Source organism: Montipora capricornis, chromosome 1 (genome assembly GCF_036669925.1).
Source record: "Montipora capricornis isolate CH-2021 chromosome 1, ASM3666992v2, whole genome shotgun sequence".
NCBI classification, from domain to species: Eukaryota; Metazoa; Cnidaria; class Anthozoa; order Scleractinia; family Acroporidae; genus Montipora; species Montipora capricornis.
In genome coordinates, this window is record NC_090883.1 from 1089819 (window position 1) to 1109818 (window position 20000).

A 20000-nucleotide genomic window follows, 5' to 3' on the forward strand; every position below is an offset into this window, starting at 1 on the left:
TCGCCTCCTCTCCCCCCTCCCCCTCAGTGGGTTCAGCATTGGACTACTGTGCGGCAGTGCGGTAGGTCGCCGGACAAAGACTCAAGCCCGACCAACACTCGGGGTGTTTAAATAACTGAGGAGAACCGGCTTATAATAAAACGACATATGCAAATCGTTAGACCCTCTAGTCTTTGCGGATAAGGATGATAAACCGTAGGAACCTTCAATATTCATACTAAACCCTGTGGGACGTAAAAGAACCCACACACTATTGGCAAAGAGAGTTCCCAGTGTTAAGGCCTGGCCTCTGCGGTATGTAATGGTTGGTAGCGTAAACTCTTGGAGTCAACCTTTGTCCTATTGTTGAGTCACATGTGAATCCTCTTTTGTGATGGTAATTAGTTCTAATTCACATATTCACATAAGAATGAAAACTAACTTAATAAGAGAAACTTCGCACTTTGACTCTCTTTGAAGAGAAGGCAGACATGAACTCAGAAATGGACTGTCGTCCCTGGCTTATTAATGTACAAAAAAGGTCGTCATCTCACCCATCAGTCTCGATCTCGAGCCCAGAGCTCTTCTCTTTTGCGCATGACTGAGGAAGCGAAGAGCTCTGGGAAACCCTGGAAAGCCTGGCTGATTAATACGAGAATCGAAGTGAGATGTCGCCGTAAGGTTTAAATAGCCAATTTTTGGCTATAAGAACTCCTAGTTAAAGTTTCCCAGAGCCTTGGGTCGTGCGCAGACATACGATGTGAGGCCCTGGTGACAAGAACGCCTTCAGTCTGTTTAGCTAATGCTATCAGCGAAACAGCAGAGCATCATTCAACAAAGAAACAAACAAATAAACGACATCAGTTTATTTATAAAAAATAAAGGTGGTTGATGAAGTTAGAGAGAGTCTTGGTAGAATAATATTTAAATCACAGCTGCTTTCTCGATACTTTTACATGCATCTTTCAGTTTTCCAACCAAATCCTAAATAGACAAAAATCATAGACATTAACGTTAATGGCCTCGAAGGAATGCTTACTGTTAGTGACGGTCACTAGACTACGATAGTTCTTGTTGCGGATAAGGCACAATGCAATACGTGAGTGGTTCAATTTCCCTGTCAGCGTTGGCGTCATTGTCAGCAAAAGTTTTAATGTCAACGTTGACGTGGATGTCGGTTACTGTCAGTCAGTGTCTACATTACAGTGTCAGTGTCAGCAGCAGTGTCAATGCTGATGTCAGCGTCAATATCAGTGTATGTCAATGCCGATGTCGACGTTGATGTCAGTTATAGTGTCCCAATCAGTGTCAATGTCAGTGTCAGTTTCAATATCAATGTCGGTGGCAGTGTTAATGTCAATTTGAGTTTTCAATGTCAATATCAGTGCTGATGTCTTTGCTTTGTTTATAGTTGAAATGTACTTTGCCATCAAACTCGTTTAAAGGTATTTCACTTTATAATCAGGAAGGAAGACAGAACAATCGACGCAGAGTTAAAAACCCCACCTGAAAGGAGGCAACCTGTTGGTTCTTCACAAAGTACGGAAGAGTTGAATTCGGGACCACCGAAGACAAATCCAGCCAGAAATCAGGGAGGGAATGGAATCTGGCGCAAACGAGGAAATCCTGCAAACCTTTTTGCCTATTCTTATTCTTACTATCCATATTTATCTTGACGCATAGTTAGAGCTTGTTATTCTTAATCTTAGAGGATAAATTCTGCCTGCCTCTTGTTTGCATTCAAAAACACATAGAACAATAACACGGTCCCTAAACAACAAGCAATTTACCCGTAGCTGTTCCATAGGGCAGGAAATTTGGACATCTTTTCCATGCGATTTTCCGATTCCTGAATTAAGCATACAGAAAAAAGAAAATCAATCTACAATACTAATACGCCTCACGACACTGTGAAAAACAAGGGGAAAGGGTTTGGGACATAATTATGCAAAGTCATTAGGGGATGGAGTTCTTGGTGTTGTGGCTGTCCATTGTGAATGCATTGGTGGGTGGGTGGGTATAGGAGGTCCACTTCAGCTGAATAGCTGCCAAAACGTCAACCTGCTCAAACAAATATTAACAAACATTACCGTTTTCATCTTTGGTACCTTTTACTAGAGCAAAGGACAACAACTCTAGCAGTGGTGAAAAAGGCTGAAAAAATCCTGGCTTGAACGGGACTTGAAGCTATGATTATCAGCTCTTACCACTGAGCACGAAATGTTAGGACGGGCCGAGAAAGTGGCTGATGATCTCTTGTACCGACATCTCTGTAGTGAGGGACATAGGGGACTAAGTGACGTGAAGATTCAATTAATAGACCAGGTTAATGGCGAGGAACAGCTGCGAGAGAAGGAGAGCCAATGGGCGCATAGACTGAAGACTCTAGATCCGAATGGACTGAATGACAATGATTTTTTCTTTGTGCAAAACAGGCGTTCTAGACGTACGTGAACTGCTGTTTAAGTAGTTAGCGCGCGCATGTAGGAGAGTTAACGGTTAATTGAAACACGCGCGCGCACGTGGATGTTTTCTTTTAAGCTTGTAAAAAATAGTATGACGTGTGCAGGGCAACTGTACTTTACCCTGATGAAGACTCCTGTACGGAGTCGAAATATAGGTGTGTAAAATGGTTTATCGTTTGTCTTCATTTGTGATGAGTTGTATTTTTTATGAGGATTTTTGGATGCTTGTGAATATATATATAATATCACACACATCCAATGTCGGATAACCTCTCCATAGTAGATAATTTAATTAAGAAAGCAACGAAAATGAAGGGTAAAACAATACGTTTCGTATCCTTCACCTATATTTCGACCAGATACACCGGTCTCCCTAAGGGTGAATAGCCGTTAAACGCGTAACACGCCATATTTAGAATTACAAATTGAATATACAAAGGAAACAAACCGCGCGCGCCATAAAAACAAAACCCCGCGCGCGTTTTTGGAATTATGCATGCATGTATACAAAACAATAGATATCTTCCAGAGACTAGATTTTTAGCTCTTTCGTACTCGGGACGACTTATTTTGGCTGAAAAAGAAATCGCTTTCATTCAATCCATGGGGCTTTACACACTTCAGGCTATAAGCCCATTGTACTTCTCTGTCCAATAGGTCCCTCTTATCATTTACTTGATCAATTAATTGTATATCGAGATCTTCGATGCCTTTGTGGGTTTGGCCATTAAAGTGTTGATAAATTAAATCATCTCTAGATTTGTCATCCAATGAGAGTCTAGCATGAGCTCGAATACGACTCTTGTGATTATTAAATCTGAGGCGAAACCTAGTACTGCTTGATCCCACATATTGAACACCACATACTTTACAACTCTGCAAATACACTACATTGGTTGAATTACAATTCAGCTCTAAATTAATGGAATATCTTTTTCCTGTTATTTTTGACGTGAAACTTTCTCCTCTTTTTAAGTGTTCGCAAACATGGCAACAGCGATCTCCACACTTGACAGTTCCTTTGGGTTTATCTTCCGAGTCTGAAGATTTTAGTTTGGCGTGTACTAGATAATCTCCCAGACTCTTAGGTCTACGGAAAGCCACCATCGGAACCTCTTTCACCGCTTTCGTACATTTATCCGAACAATGTAGCAAAGGCTGAAGTTCCCTCAGTACAGCCCCGAAATTAGGAAGATTAGGATGGTACGTCACTACCATGGGAACTCGTGTAGTGGCTTTTTGACGCACCGGCGTTAATGTCTCCTCTCTGGTTTTTAACGTAGCTTTCCGGATCTGTTCACGTAAAAATCGTTCCCGATATCCTCGTGCCACCAGATACTTGCTGAGTTCATCAGCCATTTTATCAAAGACCTCGTTGGTAGAACATATACGTCTTAACCTCAGCGCTTGAGCGTACGGAATGCTCTGTTTACAACCCCTCGGATGACATGAAGAAGAAACAAGAAATTGATGCTTATCTGTCGGCTTTATATAGAGGTTCATCTCAATCATACCATTGCTGTTCCTAATTTGAACATCCAGGTAGTTCACCTGATCCCTAGACCAAGTCCACGTAAATTTTATGGTAGCATGCGCCTCATTAATGCAGGTCAAAGACTTTCTAAGTTTCTCTTCACTTCCAGTCCACACAATGAAGGTATCATCAATATACCTTAGCCACATGTATGGTTTAACCCGAGCTTCCAAAATCAATCGTCTTTCCAATCCATCCATAAACAGATTTGCATAGGCAGGCGCCATTTTAGCACCAATCGCCGTCCCCAATGTCTGTAAATAGTGATTACCATTGAACTCGAAATTGTTATTCTTGAAGACCAACTCCACCAGGTCAACTTTAAGACTAGTAGGCACCTCATGAGTCTCTCTTTTATCTAGCGCTTGTCTTATTGCCTCTAAGCCTTCCACATGAGGTATATGAGGGTATAAACCCACTACGTCAAGTGACACGAGAATAGCACCCTCTGGGAATGTATCAATGTTCCGAAGTTTATGAAGGAAGTCATTTGTGTCTTTTACAAACGATGGAATAGTGGAAACCAATGGTTTAAGATGATGATCAACAAATTCTGAAATCTTCTCTGTCGGTGTATTGCAACCTGAGATAACCGGTCTTCTCGGGCAACCCTTCTTATGTATTTTCGGTAACAGATAAAACCGTCCTGCTCTTGCTGTACTATTTTTTAATAGATATTCTAGAAATATTCATTATGCGCCTTTTTAAGATTTAAGAAAATACGATGACATCGTAATTAAGCAAGGGAACAAAGGATCGGGTGTAGTGGTGTGACACAGGTTTCCTTTGCTCTAAATTACCACTTTATTACGCAGTAAGACCCTGGCAGCTGAACATCGTAAGTACACGATATAAAAGTACAAAGAATACCAAAACAGCGAACAAAACTCAAAACAGAATAAACACGCCATACACTATGTCATGTATGCGCATGTGTGGCCTTATCGGCCCCAGAGCCAATGTGAGCGCATGAAATATGCACTCTCACATGCTTTCCTGCTAAGGTTGGAGTCCTCGACAACCTAATAACTCAATCAAAGTCTAGATTCACTTGATCACGTATGAACAACAAGGACATTAAGGTCATATTTCTGAGTATTCTTAGCTAACAACTGCATTAAAAGCAGGTTGGATTGTGCTACACAGTTCAGTATTTTCGGGTCTATCACTGCCGCTTCCATGCTTTCCCTCATCGCAGGTCTCGGCAAGTGGTGAGGATTGGAGTGTTGTCCAGCTCCCATCCGGGTAGAACGTCTGACGCTGCTGCGCCTCCACCGGCACTGGCCTGTAGGGCCTCAGCCCTCTCTGGATCTACAGCGACAGTAGAAAGTTCATGATCCACCCCGTCAGTACAAAGTTCAGGGTCTGCGGCGCCAGGAGAGAGCTCAGGATCTACACCATCAGTAGAAAAGTCAGGATCGACGCCATCGGTGGAAAGCTCAGGAACGGTTTGAACTGTGGGGGCACCACCTTCATTAACAGCATAATCACCAACTGGTGGTTCATCAACATGGTCCCGGTCAGGGGCAGCCTCCTCAAGGACTTCCACTTGATTCTGTGTGTGGTTACCATCGCCATGTGTCACTTGTACATCAACTTCAGATGGACTCTCGTGTGGTACAGCAACGGGGCCACTGCTCTGCCTGGATGGTATGACGGCTTCAACAACGTCGTCCTCATCACTGCTGCTTGCTTCGGTATCTAACGGTACACCATTACCAACTGCATTTTTACTGGCATTCATGCTGCCGGGATCTATGTTGTCATCATCAAAGGCATTATCTCTCTCTAGTTCTTTTGCATGGAGAATGTCATTCTGTGGACAGTTTTTTTTAATTCCTCCTCTGCCGTTGTTGCTACCAATGGTACCACAACATACGTGTTCCCAGTATCAAGTCGCTTTACAACCTTGTAGGGAGTTGCATCCCACACATCCTGAATCTTACTGCGACCCTGGACACGATTCTTAAGGAACACCCTGGACCCTACAGGAATGCTGGTATCGGTGGCTTTAAGGTTGTTGCTGGTTTGGCGTCGCAGTGCCTCCTTCTCTGTTCTCGCTGAGGCTAGTCTGAAAGCCTGCTCTAAACGCTCCTGGTTTTCAGTGTTCCATTTTTTACACTCTTCAGTATGGCTTGCTGACCTAATTAGATGATCCACTGGAAGTGTCGGCTCCCTGCCGAAGAACAAGTAGTAGGGCGAGTAGCCAGTAGTTGAGTGTGGGGTACAGTTGTATGCAAACACAAGTTCTGGAAGAAATTCTGGCCACTTACGTTTCTTCTCTGAAGGCAAAGTACGGAGACGGTCATGCATGGTTCTATTGAAGCGTTCACATTGACCGTTACCCTCTGGATGGTACGGGAATGTGCGACTCTTAGAGATGCCATAGATCTTACAAAGTTCCTGAATCACCTTGCTCTCGAAATTGCGCCCTTGGTCGCTGTGAATCCTTTTAGGTTCCCCAAACCTTACAATCCACTCTTTCACTAGGACTCGAGCTACTGTGGTCGCCTTTTGATCGTGGGAATAGCTTGCGTATATTTCGTGAAAACATCGGTAAGGACAAGCACGTTCTCTATGCCTCCTGTACTTCTCTCTAGGAGAGTGAAATCAACTGCCAAAATCTCCAATGGCCTGGTTGCTGTCAGGGAACTCATGGTAGGATGAAGCTTCTTCCCTGCTTTGGCCAGAGTACAACGTCCACATGTCGTACAGTAGTCAGCAACATCAGCCATCATCCCAGGCCAATCCTTGCAAGCGCCGTTGTTTTCTCTACTGCCTGATTACCTAGATCGTCGTGGATGGATTTCAGCACGTTGCTCTTTAAGGAACCAGGGAGTATCAGCTGCCGTGCACCTTGACCGTTTATCTGAACAACACGGTACAGGACGCCATGCTCTTCCCTTATGCGCTTCCACTCTCTCAGCAGTTTACGAGCAGGTTTGGGTTCTTTCATCAGCTGACGGAGGGTAGGCGGATGCCTCCGTTGCCAGTGATACCACAGCCGACCAGTTGCCTCATCACCTTTCTGTATGACAGCCATATCCTCGTGAGAAATGGACGGGAATGCAGACACAGCATGGAGTGCCACAACCGCTGACTTGATTCGGGATTCTTGAAGGAGAGCACTCACTGTTGTGTCTTCAGCACACACTCTGACACACTCGGGTACAAGGGTGCCTCGCCCCCTCCATTGTAAAGAGAATGAGTCACTCGCAATTTCCTCTAATCGTGCCACTGGGGGTTCCTCTCCATGGTGCACCTTCCTACTAAGCGCATCTGCGTTCTTGTTGCTTCTTCCTGAGCGGTACTTGATTGTGAATGTAAACTGAGCGAGCTCTGCAGCCCAGCGCGTCTCGGTTGCACCCAATTTTGCTGTGGTTTGCAAATAACTTAGGGGGTTGTTGTCAGTGAAAACAATGAACTCAGTTCCCAACAGCAAATCAAGATACTTCTGCGTCACGGCCCAATACAAGGCAAGCAGTTCCAGCTTCATGCTAGAATAGTTTTGCATGTTACGTTCGCAAGGCTTTAGGGCTCTGCTGGCATACCCCAGTACAACCGATACATCCTCCTGTTTCTGAGACAGAACTGCACCAAGGCCGTTAAAGCTTGCATCAGTCTCCAAAATAAAACCACTGGAAAAGTCTGGAAACCCCAAAACTGGTGCATCGGTCAGCATCTGCTTCAGCTTGGCGAATGCAGTTTCGCACGAGGAGTTCCACTTTTCTCTGACGCTTCCATCACCCTTGTAATGTGTTCCCTTATTAACTTTCTTCCCCTTTTTTCTGCCTCCTGTCCTTGGAGAAGACGCTGTAGAGGGGCAGCCACCTCTGAATATCCCTTTAGGAATCTTCTATAATAGCCAGAGAGACCCAAGAATCCCCGAAGATCACGTAATGTTACGGGTCTTGGCCACTCTGAGACCGCTCGCACTTTTTCAGGATCAGGGGAGGTGCCCTCGTGTGTGACTACATGACCCAGGTAGCGGACTTTCTTACGGAACAGCTGACATTTCTCAGGCTTGATTTTCAGGTTGAGGTTTGACAACCGTGACAACAATGTCTCTAGTCGAAACAAGGTCTCCTCAAACGTACTGCCAAACACCAAAATATCATCAAGATAGACTAGCAGGAACTGAAACTTCAGGTCTCCAAATGCCTTGTCCATCACACGCATGAACGTACCCGGTGCATTACACAAACCAAAGGGCATTCTGGTGTACTCGTACAGTCCACCTGTTCCAGTTCTACAGTGGTACTCGCCGGTGTGGAACTCGAATTGGTTTGTCATCTTTTGTGACTATTTTGTGCTTCACCAAGTCGCAGAACCAAAGATCATCCTCATCCTCACTAAAGGTACTCTGATACCTGCCAATGACTTGCTGCAAACGCTCTTGTTGGGATTCTGTTAGGTCGCCTACATCCATCCGGCTCAAAATAGCACCGGTTTTGCTGTTGCACTTCACTTCATCATCTGAACCAGCTCTGTGTACACAAACATGACTCTCATCTACACGCACAAACTCTAAGGTTGGCTCCATATGGAAAGTTGTAATAACAGAAGCCGGGGTCCTGGGGTGTAGGTAATCTTCTCTGCTACTAAAATTAGCCAAATGGATGCGCACTCTTCCTTTGTTATCAAACGTGACAACTGCTGCTCCAACAGTCACTCCGTGGGGCAGCTCAGCTAGGTTACATGTAGCTCCAACTTTTTCAATTAAGGCATCATGTGGGAAACCCTCTGCTGGTTTAACAGATCCTTCTTATACTCTAACACACGGGCTGGGACTAGGATTGGGCCCGATCCGACTAGGCGTACCTTTCCTTTGTCATTCACTATCTGTGCTGCAGTCTCTTGACTCATAACTGGTGATTTATACATCTGCAATGCATGAAGAAGGACGCCTTCACCGCTCCGAGCTAACGTTCGTGGACTTGACTCTGCAAAGTCCTCCCCGTACCTTGAAACTAAACATTTAAGCATGTCTCCTAACACATTGGACCCTAAAACACGTGGCACTCTTTCCTTCCGAACCTGAATTGGGGTGGAAACAGGTTCTTTGACTATAAAAATCCCAGTCCATTAAATGTATCAGAGAGAGAGCAGTCAACTGGAGTTCTACATAACCGGTGTAGGGAATTTCCAGTCCCTGGGAAGCTGATATCTTGATGTAGGACGTCACATCAATAACCTCTCTACCTGAATCCAAAAACTCCTTGTAGAAACTTTCAGTTATAGTCGACACCTCTGCGCCAGTGTCAATCAGGCATCCAACATCCACACCTCCCAACTTAACCCTCACCTCCGGACAGTTCCCTACAGCGTTCTCAATGATTGAGCCTCCATAAGTTGAACGCTCACCCACTGCATGGCTCGCTGCAGTGGGCCCAATTAGTTTAAATTCTCCCCCCGGGTCCTGGCTGTACAGATGGGGCTGCTGGCCTGATGTCCTCAACTCTCTTTGGACAATCTCTTCTTAGATGTTGCGCAGAACCACACACCCAACACCTCCGCTGACCACCACTCCGAGAGGACACATCCCTACTACTCAAAGCAGAAACAAGAGACTCAATCTGTTTCTGTTGTGCTGCAATTTGCTGACTTTGCTGCCTTAAAATGCTATGAATATCTTGGCCAGCTGCTGCAGTTTCCTGAACCAATGTGCTTTGTTTCACAGGTATCTTACTCATCAACTTCATAACTCGGTCACGAACATCAAAATATGTGAACTCCGGGTGTTCCGAGTTTAGACGCCGCAACTCAGTCCGGAGACTCTCTTCTCTCAAAGCTTCAGCTAGGCGACTCTTAAGCTGGGCGTCCCTCCCAGGTTTAAAGGAACTGTCCAGTTGGATGATACGGTCAAACAGCCGTACCAGGTGCAAAGAACACGACACTAGATCTTCCCCTTCTTTCTGGCGGTACGAGAAAAACTGCTGTTGCAGCTGGGGTAAGCTATCCCCATCCCCAAAAACTCTCAGGAGTACGGCAAATATCTGATCAGGATTGCTCTTGATTTCATTTCCCCTCCTCAGGATTTCTCGACGAGCCTCTCCAGCTAGGTGTTCCAGCAGGAAAAGGGCGGTCTGCTCTTTTTTTAATCCCTTACTTTCACAAATAGCCTTAGCGTCTTCTATCCACTCCTCGACTGAGGGAACGGTTCCCTGAGCAGGCTTTCCCTTAAACCTCTCCAACTGTCGTGATGGGGTGACATACACTACATGCTCTTTCTCTTCTCCCGGGCCTTTCCCTTCCGCACTCTCATCTTTAGCCTCCTTAAGTAGTTTCTTAAGCTCCAACTCCATCAATTCAATGTTTGCAGCAGTCTGCTGAGCTTCCGCTTCTTTCTTAGTAAGTGCCAGCTTTAGTCCCTCGACCTGGTCTTTAAGGGCCGCAAAGTCTTTTTCGCTCATTATGAACTAAGATAATACTCACAGTTTCTTCCCACTTCCAGGGTCTTGTCTGATATCCTTGTGTGGTAATCCTGCCGACTACGCCAGATGTGACACAGGTTTCTTTTGCTCTAAATTACCACTTTGTTATAAAGTAAGACCTAATGGAAAATTACAGAAATTAATATATATATGGAAGACACTCAAAGAATCGGAATGAAAATACCAGGCCTAGCTTACAAAAATACTTCAGTGGCTAATAAACAGTAAAATCAGCTCACCCTGGCAGCTGAACATCTTAAGGACACGATATAAAAGTACAAAGAAAACCAAAACAGCCAACAAAACTCAAAACAGAATATACACGCCATACACTATGTCATGTATGCGCATGTGTGGCCTTATGGGCCCCAGGGCCCATGTGAGTGCATGAAATATGCACTCTCACACAGCGAAATTCATCGAAAGAAGCTTAAACAAAGCGAGTAAATTAACAATAGAGCGGCGAAGACTTTTGGTCCCGACTTTCTTCGATTTCTGTGATTTGTTATATACAAGGCGTCACGAAGTGTGTTTGAATTCAACCTCAGTCTCTCTCTACCAGGGTGGTTTTGGTGGATGGAATCTAATGCCGACCAAATTTTATCAATCACGGCGCCTGAAGCTTGTCACGAGCTCTGGATGAGGTCGACTTTCTGGTCGTTCTTTACACCAAAAAAAAAGGGCGATTTATCTATTTATCGAAGATTGAAATAAAGGCCAATGCACAACCATGAGTGGTTGCTGGGCCAATTTGCACCCCGCTGGCTCCGAATTCAACTCAATCTGACTTATTAGTAAATCGTTTTTTACAGTTACTCTAACTTTACTTTCTTTCCCCCTCATTTACCATTAATTATCAAAAAATGTAAAACTCTTTTTCTTTCTCAAGTATGCCGGATATGAAATAAATCTTGCTGTTGGATCCTGATCAATCATTTCTCCAAGGCATTTAATGAAAAAGAATGTTGAAAACACTGGTCAATAATGGTAATAGAACTGAGTGAAGTACAATTCAGGGAGTAATTGGGCGAGTAATTTCAATTCCCACCCTGGTCAGAGTTTTTTTCTGTCCTTGTGTGGGCCCATTTCCATCAGTAGGGCTAACGCTCGCATGGTTCATATGGGGTAGAAACTTAGCACTTCACATTACACTCTAATCAGTTAAGTAATTTCAAACTAGGCCGAGCGCGACGCACTCACAAAATACGAGAAGATGATGGTGATAGAATTTTTATAGCTTAATCTGCTCCGCTTTTCCTATTTTTTATTAATAACTCTGTAAAAAGATGCTTGATTCAAGTACAACTAGCACGTGCTTGATGACGTGTACAGCTGTCCAGTTACAAGGTGTCCAATCATAAACTGGCCAATGATAACAAATCAGATTCGAGAATTTTTGTAATATTTACGAATGTAGTGCTCGAAATTAAGAGAAAATCCAGGTTGTCCCTGTTTGAAAAGCCGGACAACCAAATCCTTGAATTTTTTGTTGCTAATAAGGAAACCCCCCTACGATTAAAAGTAACGTCGAGTTGAGATGCAATAAAATGGGGATCGAGAATGAATATGCCAAAGTTGTTAGTAAAATTATGTGCCTGTGGTTTTTCGCGGAAGCCTGAGTTTAAGTTTTGGCATTTTCCTATCTGACAATTTTTTGGAAAATAAACAGATTTTCAATACATGGGAAAATGTTCAGCTACAGCAAATTAATTTATTTACAAGCCATATTAATTATTTAATCATATTTGGTTGTTTTGGACGGTAAGACACTGAGGCTTTCAATGTGCATTCACTAAGTGATTAAGAGCGTAAATCTCTCGGTTACCGGTTACTCCACTTGCTAACAATTAGATTCTTGTCATTGAACGAAATTATAGTGACCGGCGACTTCAACATAAATCTTCTTGATGCGACGAATGCAAACTGCAAGCTCATCAAGATATTCCGGGATGCAGGCTTGAAGAAATTAATAAACACCGCAACGAGAGAATACAAGAATACATCTACTTTATTAGATCATCTATACACAACACACGAAGATAGAATCAGCGAAAATATTGTTCCAGTCTATGGTCTAAACGATCACTATCCAATTTGCTACACGCATAAATTTGGCAGAGGTAAACGTAGTAAAAACCATCTTGAAAAAACAATCACATCCTTAGTTTCAATCATCATAGAAACAGTGAACAGACTCCTAAATCGGGCGGGCTTTCTTTCTTTCTTTCTTTCTTTCTTTCAGAGCGATATTACACATTTTACGCCTGCTTTCTCAGTCTTTTAATGCAAATTTTCCTTTCTTTCATAACTTAGCTCTTCTTCTTCTTTTCTCGCAAATTGTATTTTTTTATGATTAATTAGTAAGAGGGCTTTGTGTCGTTCAATTCAGTTACTTTGTAATCATACTCCTGATTAACAAATCGGACTCCAGCTGCGCGGTCGTACGATTTTGTTATTATCACTCGTATTATTGCAGACCGCATTGGACTCACTCAGTCCTATTACCATTACTAATCGTAAGTTCCAGTCCCCGAAATGGGCGGTCGTCCATTACGTCGGTCATGACGACAGTAAAGTCTACCGGGATTGTTTCAGGAATATCATCCTGGTTTTTAGTTCTGGCTCGCTTTAAAGATAAACTGATCGTCAATTCAACGCTAGTAATACACATTCTGTTTTGCTTATTCAGTTCGGATCAATTTTATAACAACTATAGTTATATAGGGCAATCTTTGTTTGCATTGCCTCGGCTTCAGTGGTACAATGCTTTCGCTTTATAGACTTTCTTAATATTAGCTAGCTGAGAATAAAGTACTGAAACATAGCGATATTCAATGTTTGTAAACAATTATTTTAATATTTAAATTGTGCGAAACACAGAACAAAAGAATGCGTTGTTTCGGCAGCCATTAGATCTCTGGTTGGCAAATTAATGCGGACAATAGGAGACGTAACGGGGAGTCAGCGCTCAGCTATTGCAAGTGCATTGCAAAATGAGCTAGTGGAACCAATATACCACATAATCTCTGGGCAATGATTCGACAATGCATATGATGCTTTGACATTTCGAAATTTTACATAGAATATGTGGGATCATAAGCACCTTTGCCACCCAAGAAATGGCACGATGCCTTCTGTAACAAAACCGTATGTCACATGAAACAAAATGTAAGAGTTGACTTCCGCAAAGAATCTCTTATAACTTAAGTTATCTGACGCCCAAATAGAGTTGAAATGAAGATTGATAAAAAGTAAAGGAAGACTATAGTTCAGTTATTGACACTGTCCCATCTTTGCCTGCCAACAGGATATTATTTCACGACCGAGAGTTGGATATGAGATGGGCAAACAGTCGAATATACCCAACAAGTGGGGAATGGAATAATTGTTTCATTAAATACATCTTATTCGATGGCTTAACATATAGTACGGGCGGATATTTTGCGAGCTGCGTAGTATTTTTCCCTGACAGCGCAAAAAGCCAGCCAAATGTCCTTTATTTGATTGGATAAACGAAATGACGAGTTACACCTCCTACTATATATAACCTATTCAGCCATCAAGGTGATATTCATTCTTACGAGATGAGATCATCGCTAAGACGAAATTATTATCTTAAACGTTCAAGAATAGATATTCCGGCAAAAAAAATCTTTCTTAAGAATTGCCGTTAAAATTTGGAATAACTTAATATTGTGAAGTGCGCTAGATGTCAAAATCCAACTTCAAAAATAATGTTCATGTATCCTCCTCCAAGACTAGATGCATTATTCTAAGGCTTTCCATCGTGTTGAAAACAATTACTTCGGTTGAAAAAGTTCCGTTCCGTCCGTATTTGCTCTGTTCTACACCGGTCAAATGGGGACACTATGTATAGTTTATTATCGTCTCGTATTTTGCGCTTCTCTTGACCAAATATGGTAAAATGGCGTAATAGTGGAATAATAAATTTCATTAATTAAAACTCTGAACTGTTTAATAATAAAACAGCTTTGCGCAAGACTTTCCCACTTAAGGTCACACCCGAGACTCGGTAAGCCAGTCATTACACAAGCAATGCGAGTAGCTCTGTTGACAAAGAGGGCTTAAATATCTGAATAGCGCTGGCAGTCGCTGATATGGCAGCCTCACTATTGGTTAATATTCATTTGATACTTTTCTGCTTGAATGCTCTGATCAAAGTTTCTTTCCTTCGAACGAGCGACGACTTTTGCGGACGTGTTTTTGAGGCCCAAGTCGGTAAGTCTTTCTACTGAGCTGTGGTTGAAAGTTATCACATTTTAATGTTAAAAGAAATCTAAGAACGTTCATAAAATGTTTTGACCCGTAAAAAAAGGATGTTTGGAATAGACTCTAAGCCTGAGTATATATTTTATATGGTCCAAGTCAAACGCTAATAAGCCGATTATTGGTAATTTAACCTAGGGTGAAAATAAATGAAGTTCGTCATTTTTTTGGACATAACAAACGTAAGCTAAAATAAACGAAGTTGTAGGTGTGTTCGATTGCTACTGAATGATTACGTAGTGCGTTGAGGCCATATCCTAATATTGCCGCATGAGTACAGTATGGTGTCCGTGGTCCGCAAGAAAAAAGGATAATCTTGAATATCTTGCCTGAATCAAACGTAACGAACTGAAAGTTTCCATGAAGATAGCTTTTTCGTTTCTTGCGATAATATTAAAATGGCAAGTTCCAAACTAAAATATTTCTCTTGTAATTTGAGAGATGTTGAACATAATCGCGAGCCCTTCGTCTGTGAATTTGGTCCTTGGTCCGCGAATCATGTAAGCAGCCCAAAAAAAATGCCTTTGAATCCCGATAATTTCTGTAGGAAGATGAAAATTTATTTATTCTGTTTTATCCTTGATATATCTCAGGTACAATCGTATTGGATGTCGTTGTGAGTATAGAATCTGCATTTATTTTCAGTTGACCGTCTCCCATCACAAGCTCCATTTCATTATACGACCATGTGGGTATTCTAGACATACAAAAGAAAGTAGCCCGTACGTACGTAAACATGTACAAACAAGATTTTGAAAATATTCAGTTAAAGCAAAGCCCTTTTCCATTTATCGAAGGTTTTCTTTACCTGCTTTGCGAGATTTAATTTTTCTGGGGTCATAAGTGGTATAAGTTGCGGACCAAGGACCCCTATGCGAAAATTGTTGATATTTTTCAAGAGTCGATAAAACAAAAGTTTAAAACTCTGCAGCAAATTTCTTCCCAACCGTAGAAATTGGTTTATCAGTGTAAATCTGTTCTGCAAAAATACACGTGTTCTCGTTGGGTTTTATCTTTACACAAGCCAAGTAAACATGTAAGTTACGGAGCCGCACTACTGAGTAGAGACTTTCTAGAAAACAAATTAACACACCTGTTAACAAACTTGAATTCTACACAAGCACCAATAGCAGGAAAGCCGAAATTTCGTCATGTGAAAGAAGAATAATCAAGAAATCATTGGACAGACTTGTTTTTGGTGGTACTTTAGTTAATGATTAAATATAACATCATTTTCAGAAAATTCGCGGACCAAGGACATCATACTGTAATATTTAATTATTCTTTGAATATGTGAATAGTGGCAGAATATTTACCGAGGCGCGAAGCAGCGAGGTAAATATTCTGCCACTATCCACCGAGATTGAAAAGAATAATTGTTTTAGTATATACTCACGAACTGATCTCAACAGCATTTGCAGAAGAAAACCATTCAAAGTCGATTTCAGGAGGCTCGAAATAGTTCCTCCTTTTGTCAAACAAATAAACATATTCTGTCCTTAGATACTACTGTAGACACGAGAAATATTTTTTTTTTCATTTCACTAAATGTTTCCCAACAAGTTTTGCTACATTTGCAATTTTTTTGCTCTATGTAATTTGCTGTCATTTGTCGTCGCTTAATACCGCGTAGTTCATTCCGTGCGTGAGATATTTGTAAATTTGCCTAAATTCCGCATGCGGTAATTAGTCGTATTTGCTTCGTTATCGCGTCTATTCAATGTACTTAAGGTCTGTTGCCTAATGATATGCAATTCTCTTTGTTCATTTCGTCGCTTCATTAGACATTCGTCTTTATAGATAGTCGTATAAACATAACAACTTTCTTTAATTTTCCAGACATGTTTCGACGGTACATCCGTCATCTTCAGTGTTACATTTTTTGAAATCGCCGTTGAATTTAAAGCGCGCGCGATCTTACAAACTTCGTTACATTGCGTTGTCAATATTGCGTATTAAATCAAAACAGAACAAAACAAAAATTTAAATGAGTGACGCTTAGTTCCTTACAGGGAGAGAGTCAGGTTAATGTGTTTCACCTGCTGGTTGAGATCGGGCTTCTCCCATTTTATATACATGGATTCCTTAAGCTTCACTTGGTACTTAGTGGCTGCAGAGTCCAGGATCTCGAAGCAATCCGGTGTGCAGGATGCCTTACAAAACTCTGAACTCTGCAGATGTTTAAAAACGTTCGAAGATCTGTCTGAAAATAAGTGCTCGCGCACTCGTGTGGAGAAGTGTCGGCTGGTTTCACAAACATAACAAGCATTACAACTTGCACACGAAAATTTATAGACCACACGGGTGCGACGCCCTAAAGGGACAGCATCGTTCACATTAAAAAGATTCCTGACTTTGAAAGTAGTGAAGACTAACCTTATATCAATAGGTTTACATAACCAATTAGCAAGTTTGCGTATACACCTCTGTGCCGTGACTGAGAAGTGCCCAACGTAAGGGATTTTAAAGAAAAACTTAGGTGTTTCCTGGGGCTCGATTCCTGAATGAGACTGTGTTTTCCCTCTCTTGACTGCTGTCTGAATATATTTAGAAATATATTTGTTGATAAGGTTTTCAGGGAAGAGATTCCTCCACAGAATGACAGACAATTTTTGAAGATCAGTATGGAACCCCATCCAAGTGTTGTTTATCTTAAAAGTTCTATCAATCAAGGTTTTGATTAACCCCAATTTGTAGGTAAAGGGGCAAAAACTCAGATAACTGGTGAGCAAACCTGTGAAAGTTTTTTTCCGGTAAACGGTAACATTCGTCTTTCGTATAAAAGTATACGTAGTAAGTGGTTTATTTCAGTGGTGTTTTTTGGCGTTCTATCAATCTGACAAAGCTGAAAGTCTATGTCTAATGTTTGACGCCACTCCTGACATACGGTTGTGAAACCTGGACACTGTATCGATACAACATCAACCAGCTCCGTACAGTTCAACAACGGCATTTGAGAAAGATTCTTCGTATCAAGTGGAGCGACTATGTGAGTAATGAAGAGGTGTTACGGCGAGCAGATGCTGAGGATATCGAGATCACGCTTATCAAAAGTCGTTTACGCTGGCTTGGTCATGTCTCAAGGATGGATGACGATCGTCCCGTGAAGGCCCTCACGTACGGCGAGCTCGATAAAGGCACTCGTCCTGTTGGTCGACCGAAATTGCGTTACAAGGACACCTGTAAAAGTGTTCTTAAGTCTGGAAGAATCTTAGATCGATGGCAAGATTTGGTTGTCGACCGACCACTCTGGAGAAGAACCATTGGAAATGTTTGTGGAATTGTGAATGCAAATCGAATTGCAGCTTACCAACGACAAAAGGAGCACCGAGCTCGAAAGAAAGCTATAAGTGGAGATTGATTAAATAGAATTTATTTTATTATGTATATTCTAGTGTTTTACCCGTATCGGGTCTAGGCGTACCTATATTTTGGCGTTTCTGAAGCTTTAAGTATCTTGCTTGTAACTTTGTATTTCTATGTCTTGTTTTCTGTGGTACATGATCGATAAGTTGAGTACGAATTTTCAAGCTGTCCAGGAGTTTAATTACAGATGCAGTTACGGTAATGATATGGAGACAAAATTTGGCGAGGGTATTAAGTACCCATCATAGATTTCTCAAATCACATTTTGGTACAAAATAACTTTACCATGGCAACGATATAAGGCATTTCTTTGAACCTTAAAATCAAGATATATGGTGTTTTTTTCAAAAAAGGGGACGGTGATTCTTCCCTTCAGCGTTACCAGATAATGTTAGAAATAATTTTTAAAATATTTAAAATTCAACAAAATCTAAAGGTCAGTTTTTTAGGAAAAGTAAGTTTTTTTTAAAATGTCTCTAATTTTTTTTCACCTTCAGTATTTTTTAAAATTTGAAAGACAAACTAATTAATCTAAGCTAACATGCAAAAAATGACAAAAATCAATGTCCGAAAGCAAAGATATAAACGAGTAAAGTTGCAAAATCAGAAAAAATGAGGGGGGGTTACAAGATCGGCATTGGTTCGTTGTAAAATGACCAGTCTTGTTTCCTTGCAGCCATGTGGAACTTTCTAAGATATTTTCTTAGTTCGTCGATTTCAGTAACAAATTCGTTTTGCTGTGCGACCAGCCCTACAAAGCAGAATTACTCCGAGTGAAGCAAATTGTTGGCGTGAAGATTGTTTAATTTTCAGCAATAATAATTGAAAAAACGAAGTCGAACACTGGTTGGCAAAAGTATAAACTCTTCTCTTACCTTTGAAAACTTTCATGCCAAATTTTGTGGCCCTCTTTGTATTCCGTAGCACAGCATCATCTTGTATTCTTAATATTTCCGATTACTGGCGAGTTTACGCCGGCCATTTTGTTTTGCTTGGATTACGCATACTGAGTGTGATCTTAGTGTTTCAAGCAATCTGTTTGGTTCGCTATCTCCGAGTGAATAATGTACATGTGTGATCAAACAAAACAAATGGGCCATTGCAAGTATAAAAGCGTTCCGACCTTGGCCTATTGGCGGAAGTAAGCTGTTCAGCCTATGGTCTTTATCGGATGCGATACTACGGAAAAGCTTGTCACATAATGATTCAATATGATCCACCATTGGTGCCTGGGGGGGGGGGGGGGGGGACTCCCATGTAAAAAAGGGGAGGGATGCTCGTCGGCGTCGGAAATTTTAAATTAAACCCTTAAAGGAGACCAATCTGGGCGTGGCACAGGTTTTTGTTTTCTTACCCCTAAAAGAGACCATATTAAAACGCAGATATATAAAAAAATACAGTGCCTTTTAATGATGGCAAAGACATTATCATCTAATACTTTCACCTACGTGTGTGTAAAGACACACTTTTATGTTTCTTCGCGCGCAAACCTAAAGGAGACCTTCACGGCCATATATGATTGCGTTTTAACCAGAACACCCTAAGTGAGACCAAAATTGGAAATTTATACCACTAAGCGAGACGACGAGTATCCCTCCCCTTATAATATGGGAGTCTCACCCACCCCCCCCCCCCCCCCCTCCCCAATCAAATCAGAATCAATTTGAAATTAAATCAAATTCTGCCTTCCTGACCTTCTACCCGTGACAAGTGAAATGATCAATCTTTCGTTGGAGACAGGAACTATCGCGAATGTTCACAAGGACGCGTTGTTGATTCCCTTTATTGAAGAAGGTGGCACAGCACTTTCCTGGTTTAAATCTTACCTCACTAATAGAAAGCAGTTTGTGATGATTCGGGAAGGAAAGTCCACTACTCGAGATCTTTTTTGTGGTGTACCTCAAGGCTCAGTCATAGGATCTGTTTTGTATTTAC

At 41.7% G+C, this 20000-nt stretch overlaps 2 protein-coding genes across 2 annotated transcripts in view; one reads left to right on the top strand and one right to left on the bottom strand.

The window, feature by feature from the left end:
- Window positions 1-870: 870 nt before the first annotated feature.
- Window positions 871-10426, bottom strand: LOC138040981 (uncharacterized). Its single transcript, XM_068887059.1, has 3 exons — window positions 10088-10426; window positions 1770-1828; window positions 871-963 (listed from the first exon to the last, which is right to left on the bottom strand). The coding sequence occupies exons 1-3, from the start codon at window positions 10389-10391 to the stop codon at window positions 904-906; spliced, it is 423 nt and encodes a 140-aa protein (XP_068743160.1). The 5' UTR covers window positions 10392-10426; the 3' UTR covers window positions 871-903.
- Window positions 10427-14403: 3977 nt separating this feature from the next.
- LOC138041934 (uncharacterized) overlaps window positions 14404-20000 on the top strand; it is an 18000-nt gene continuing 12403 nt past the window's right edge. The window contains exon 1 of the mRNA XM_068887995.1: window positions 14404-14651. Coding sequence (XP_068744096.1) covers window positions 14531-14651 — 121 coding nt within the window. The 5' untranslated portion in view covers window positions 14404-14530. The remainder of the gene's footprint in view (window positions 14652-20000) is intronic.

Coding starts and splice junctions, on each gene's coding strand:
- LOC138040981 (XM_068887059.1), bottom strand. CDS start 10,391: ATGAGCGAAAAAGACTTTGCGGCCCTTAAAGACCAGGTCGAGGGACTA. Junction 1,829..10,087: donor CGCTAAGGCTATTTGTGAAA/GTAAGGGATTAA, acceptor TGCTTAATTCAG/GAATCGGAAAATCGCATGGA. Junction 964..1,769: donor GCCCTATGGAACAGCTACGG/GTAAATTGCTTG, acceptor TTGTCTATTTAG/GATTTGGTTGGAAAACTGAA.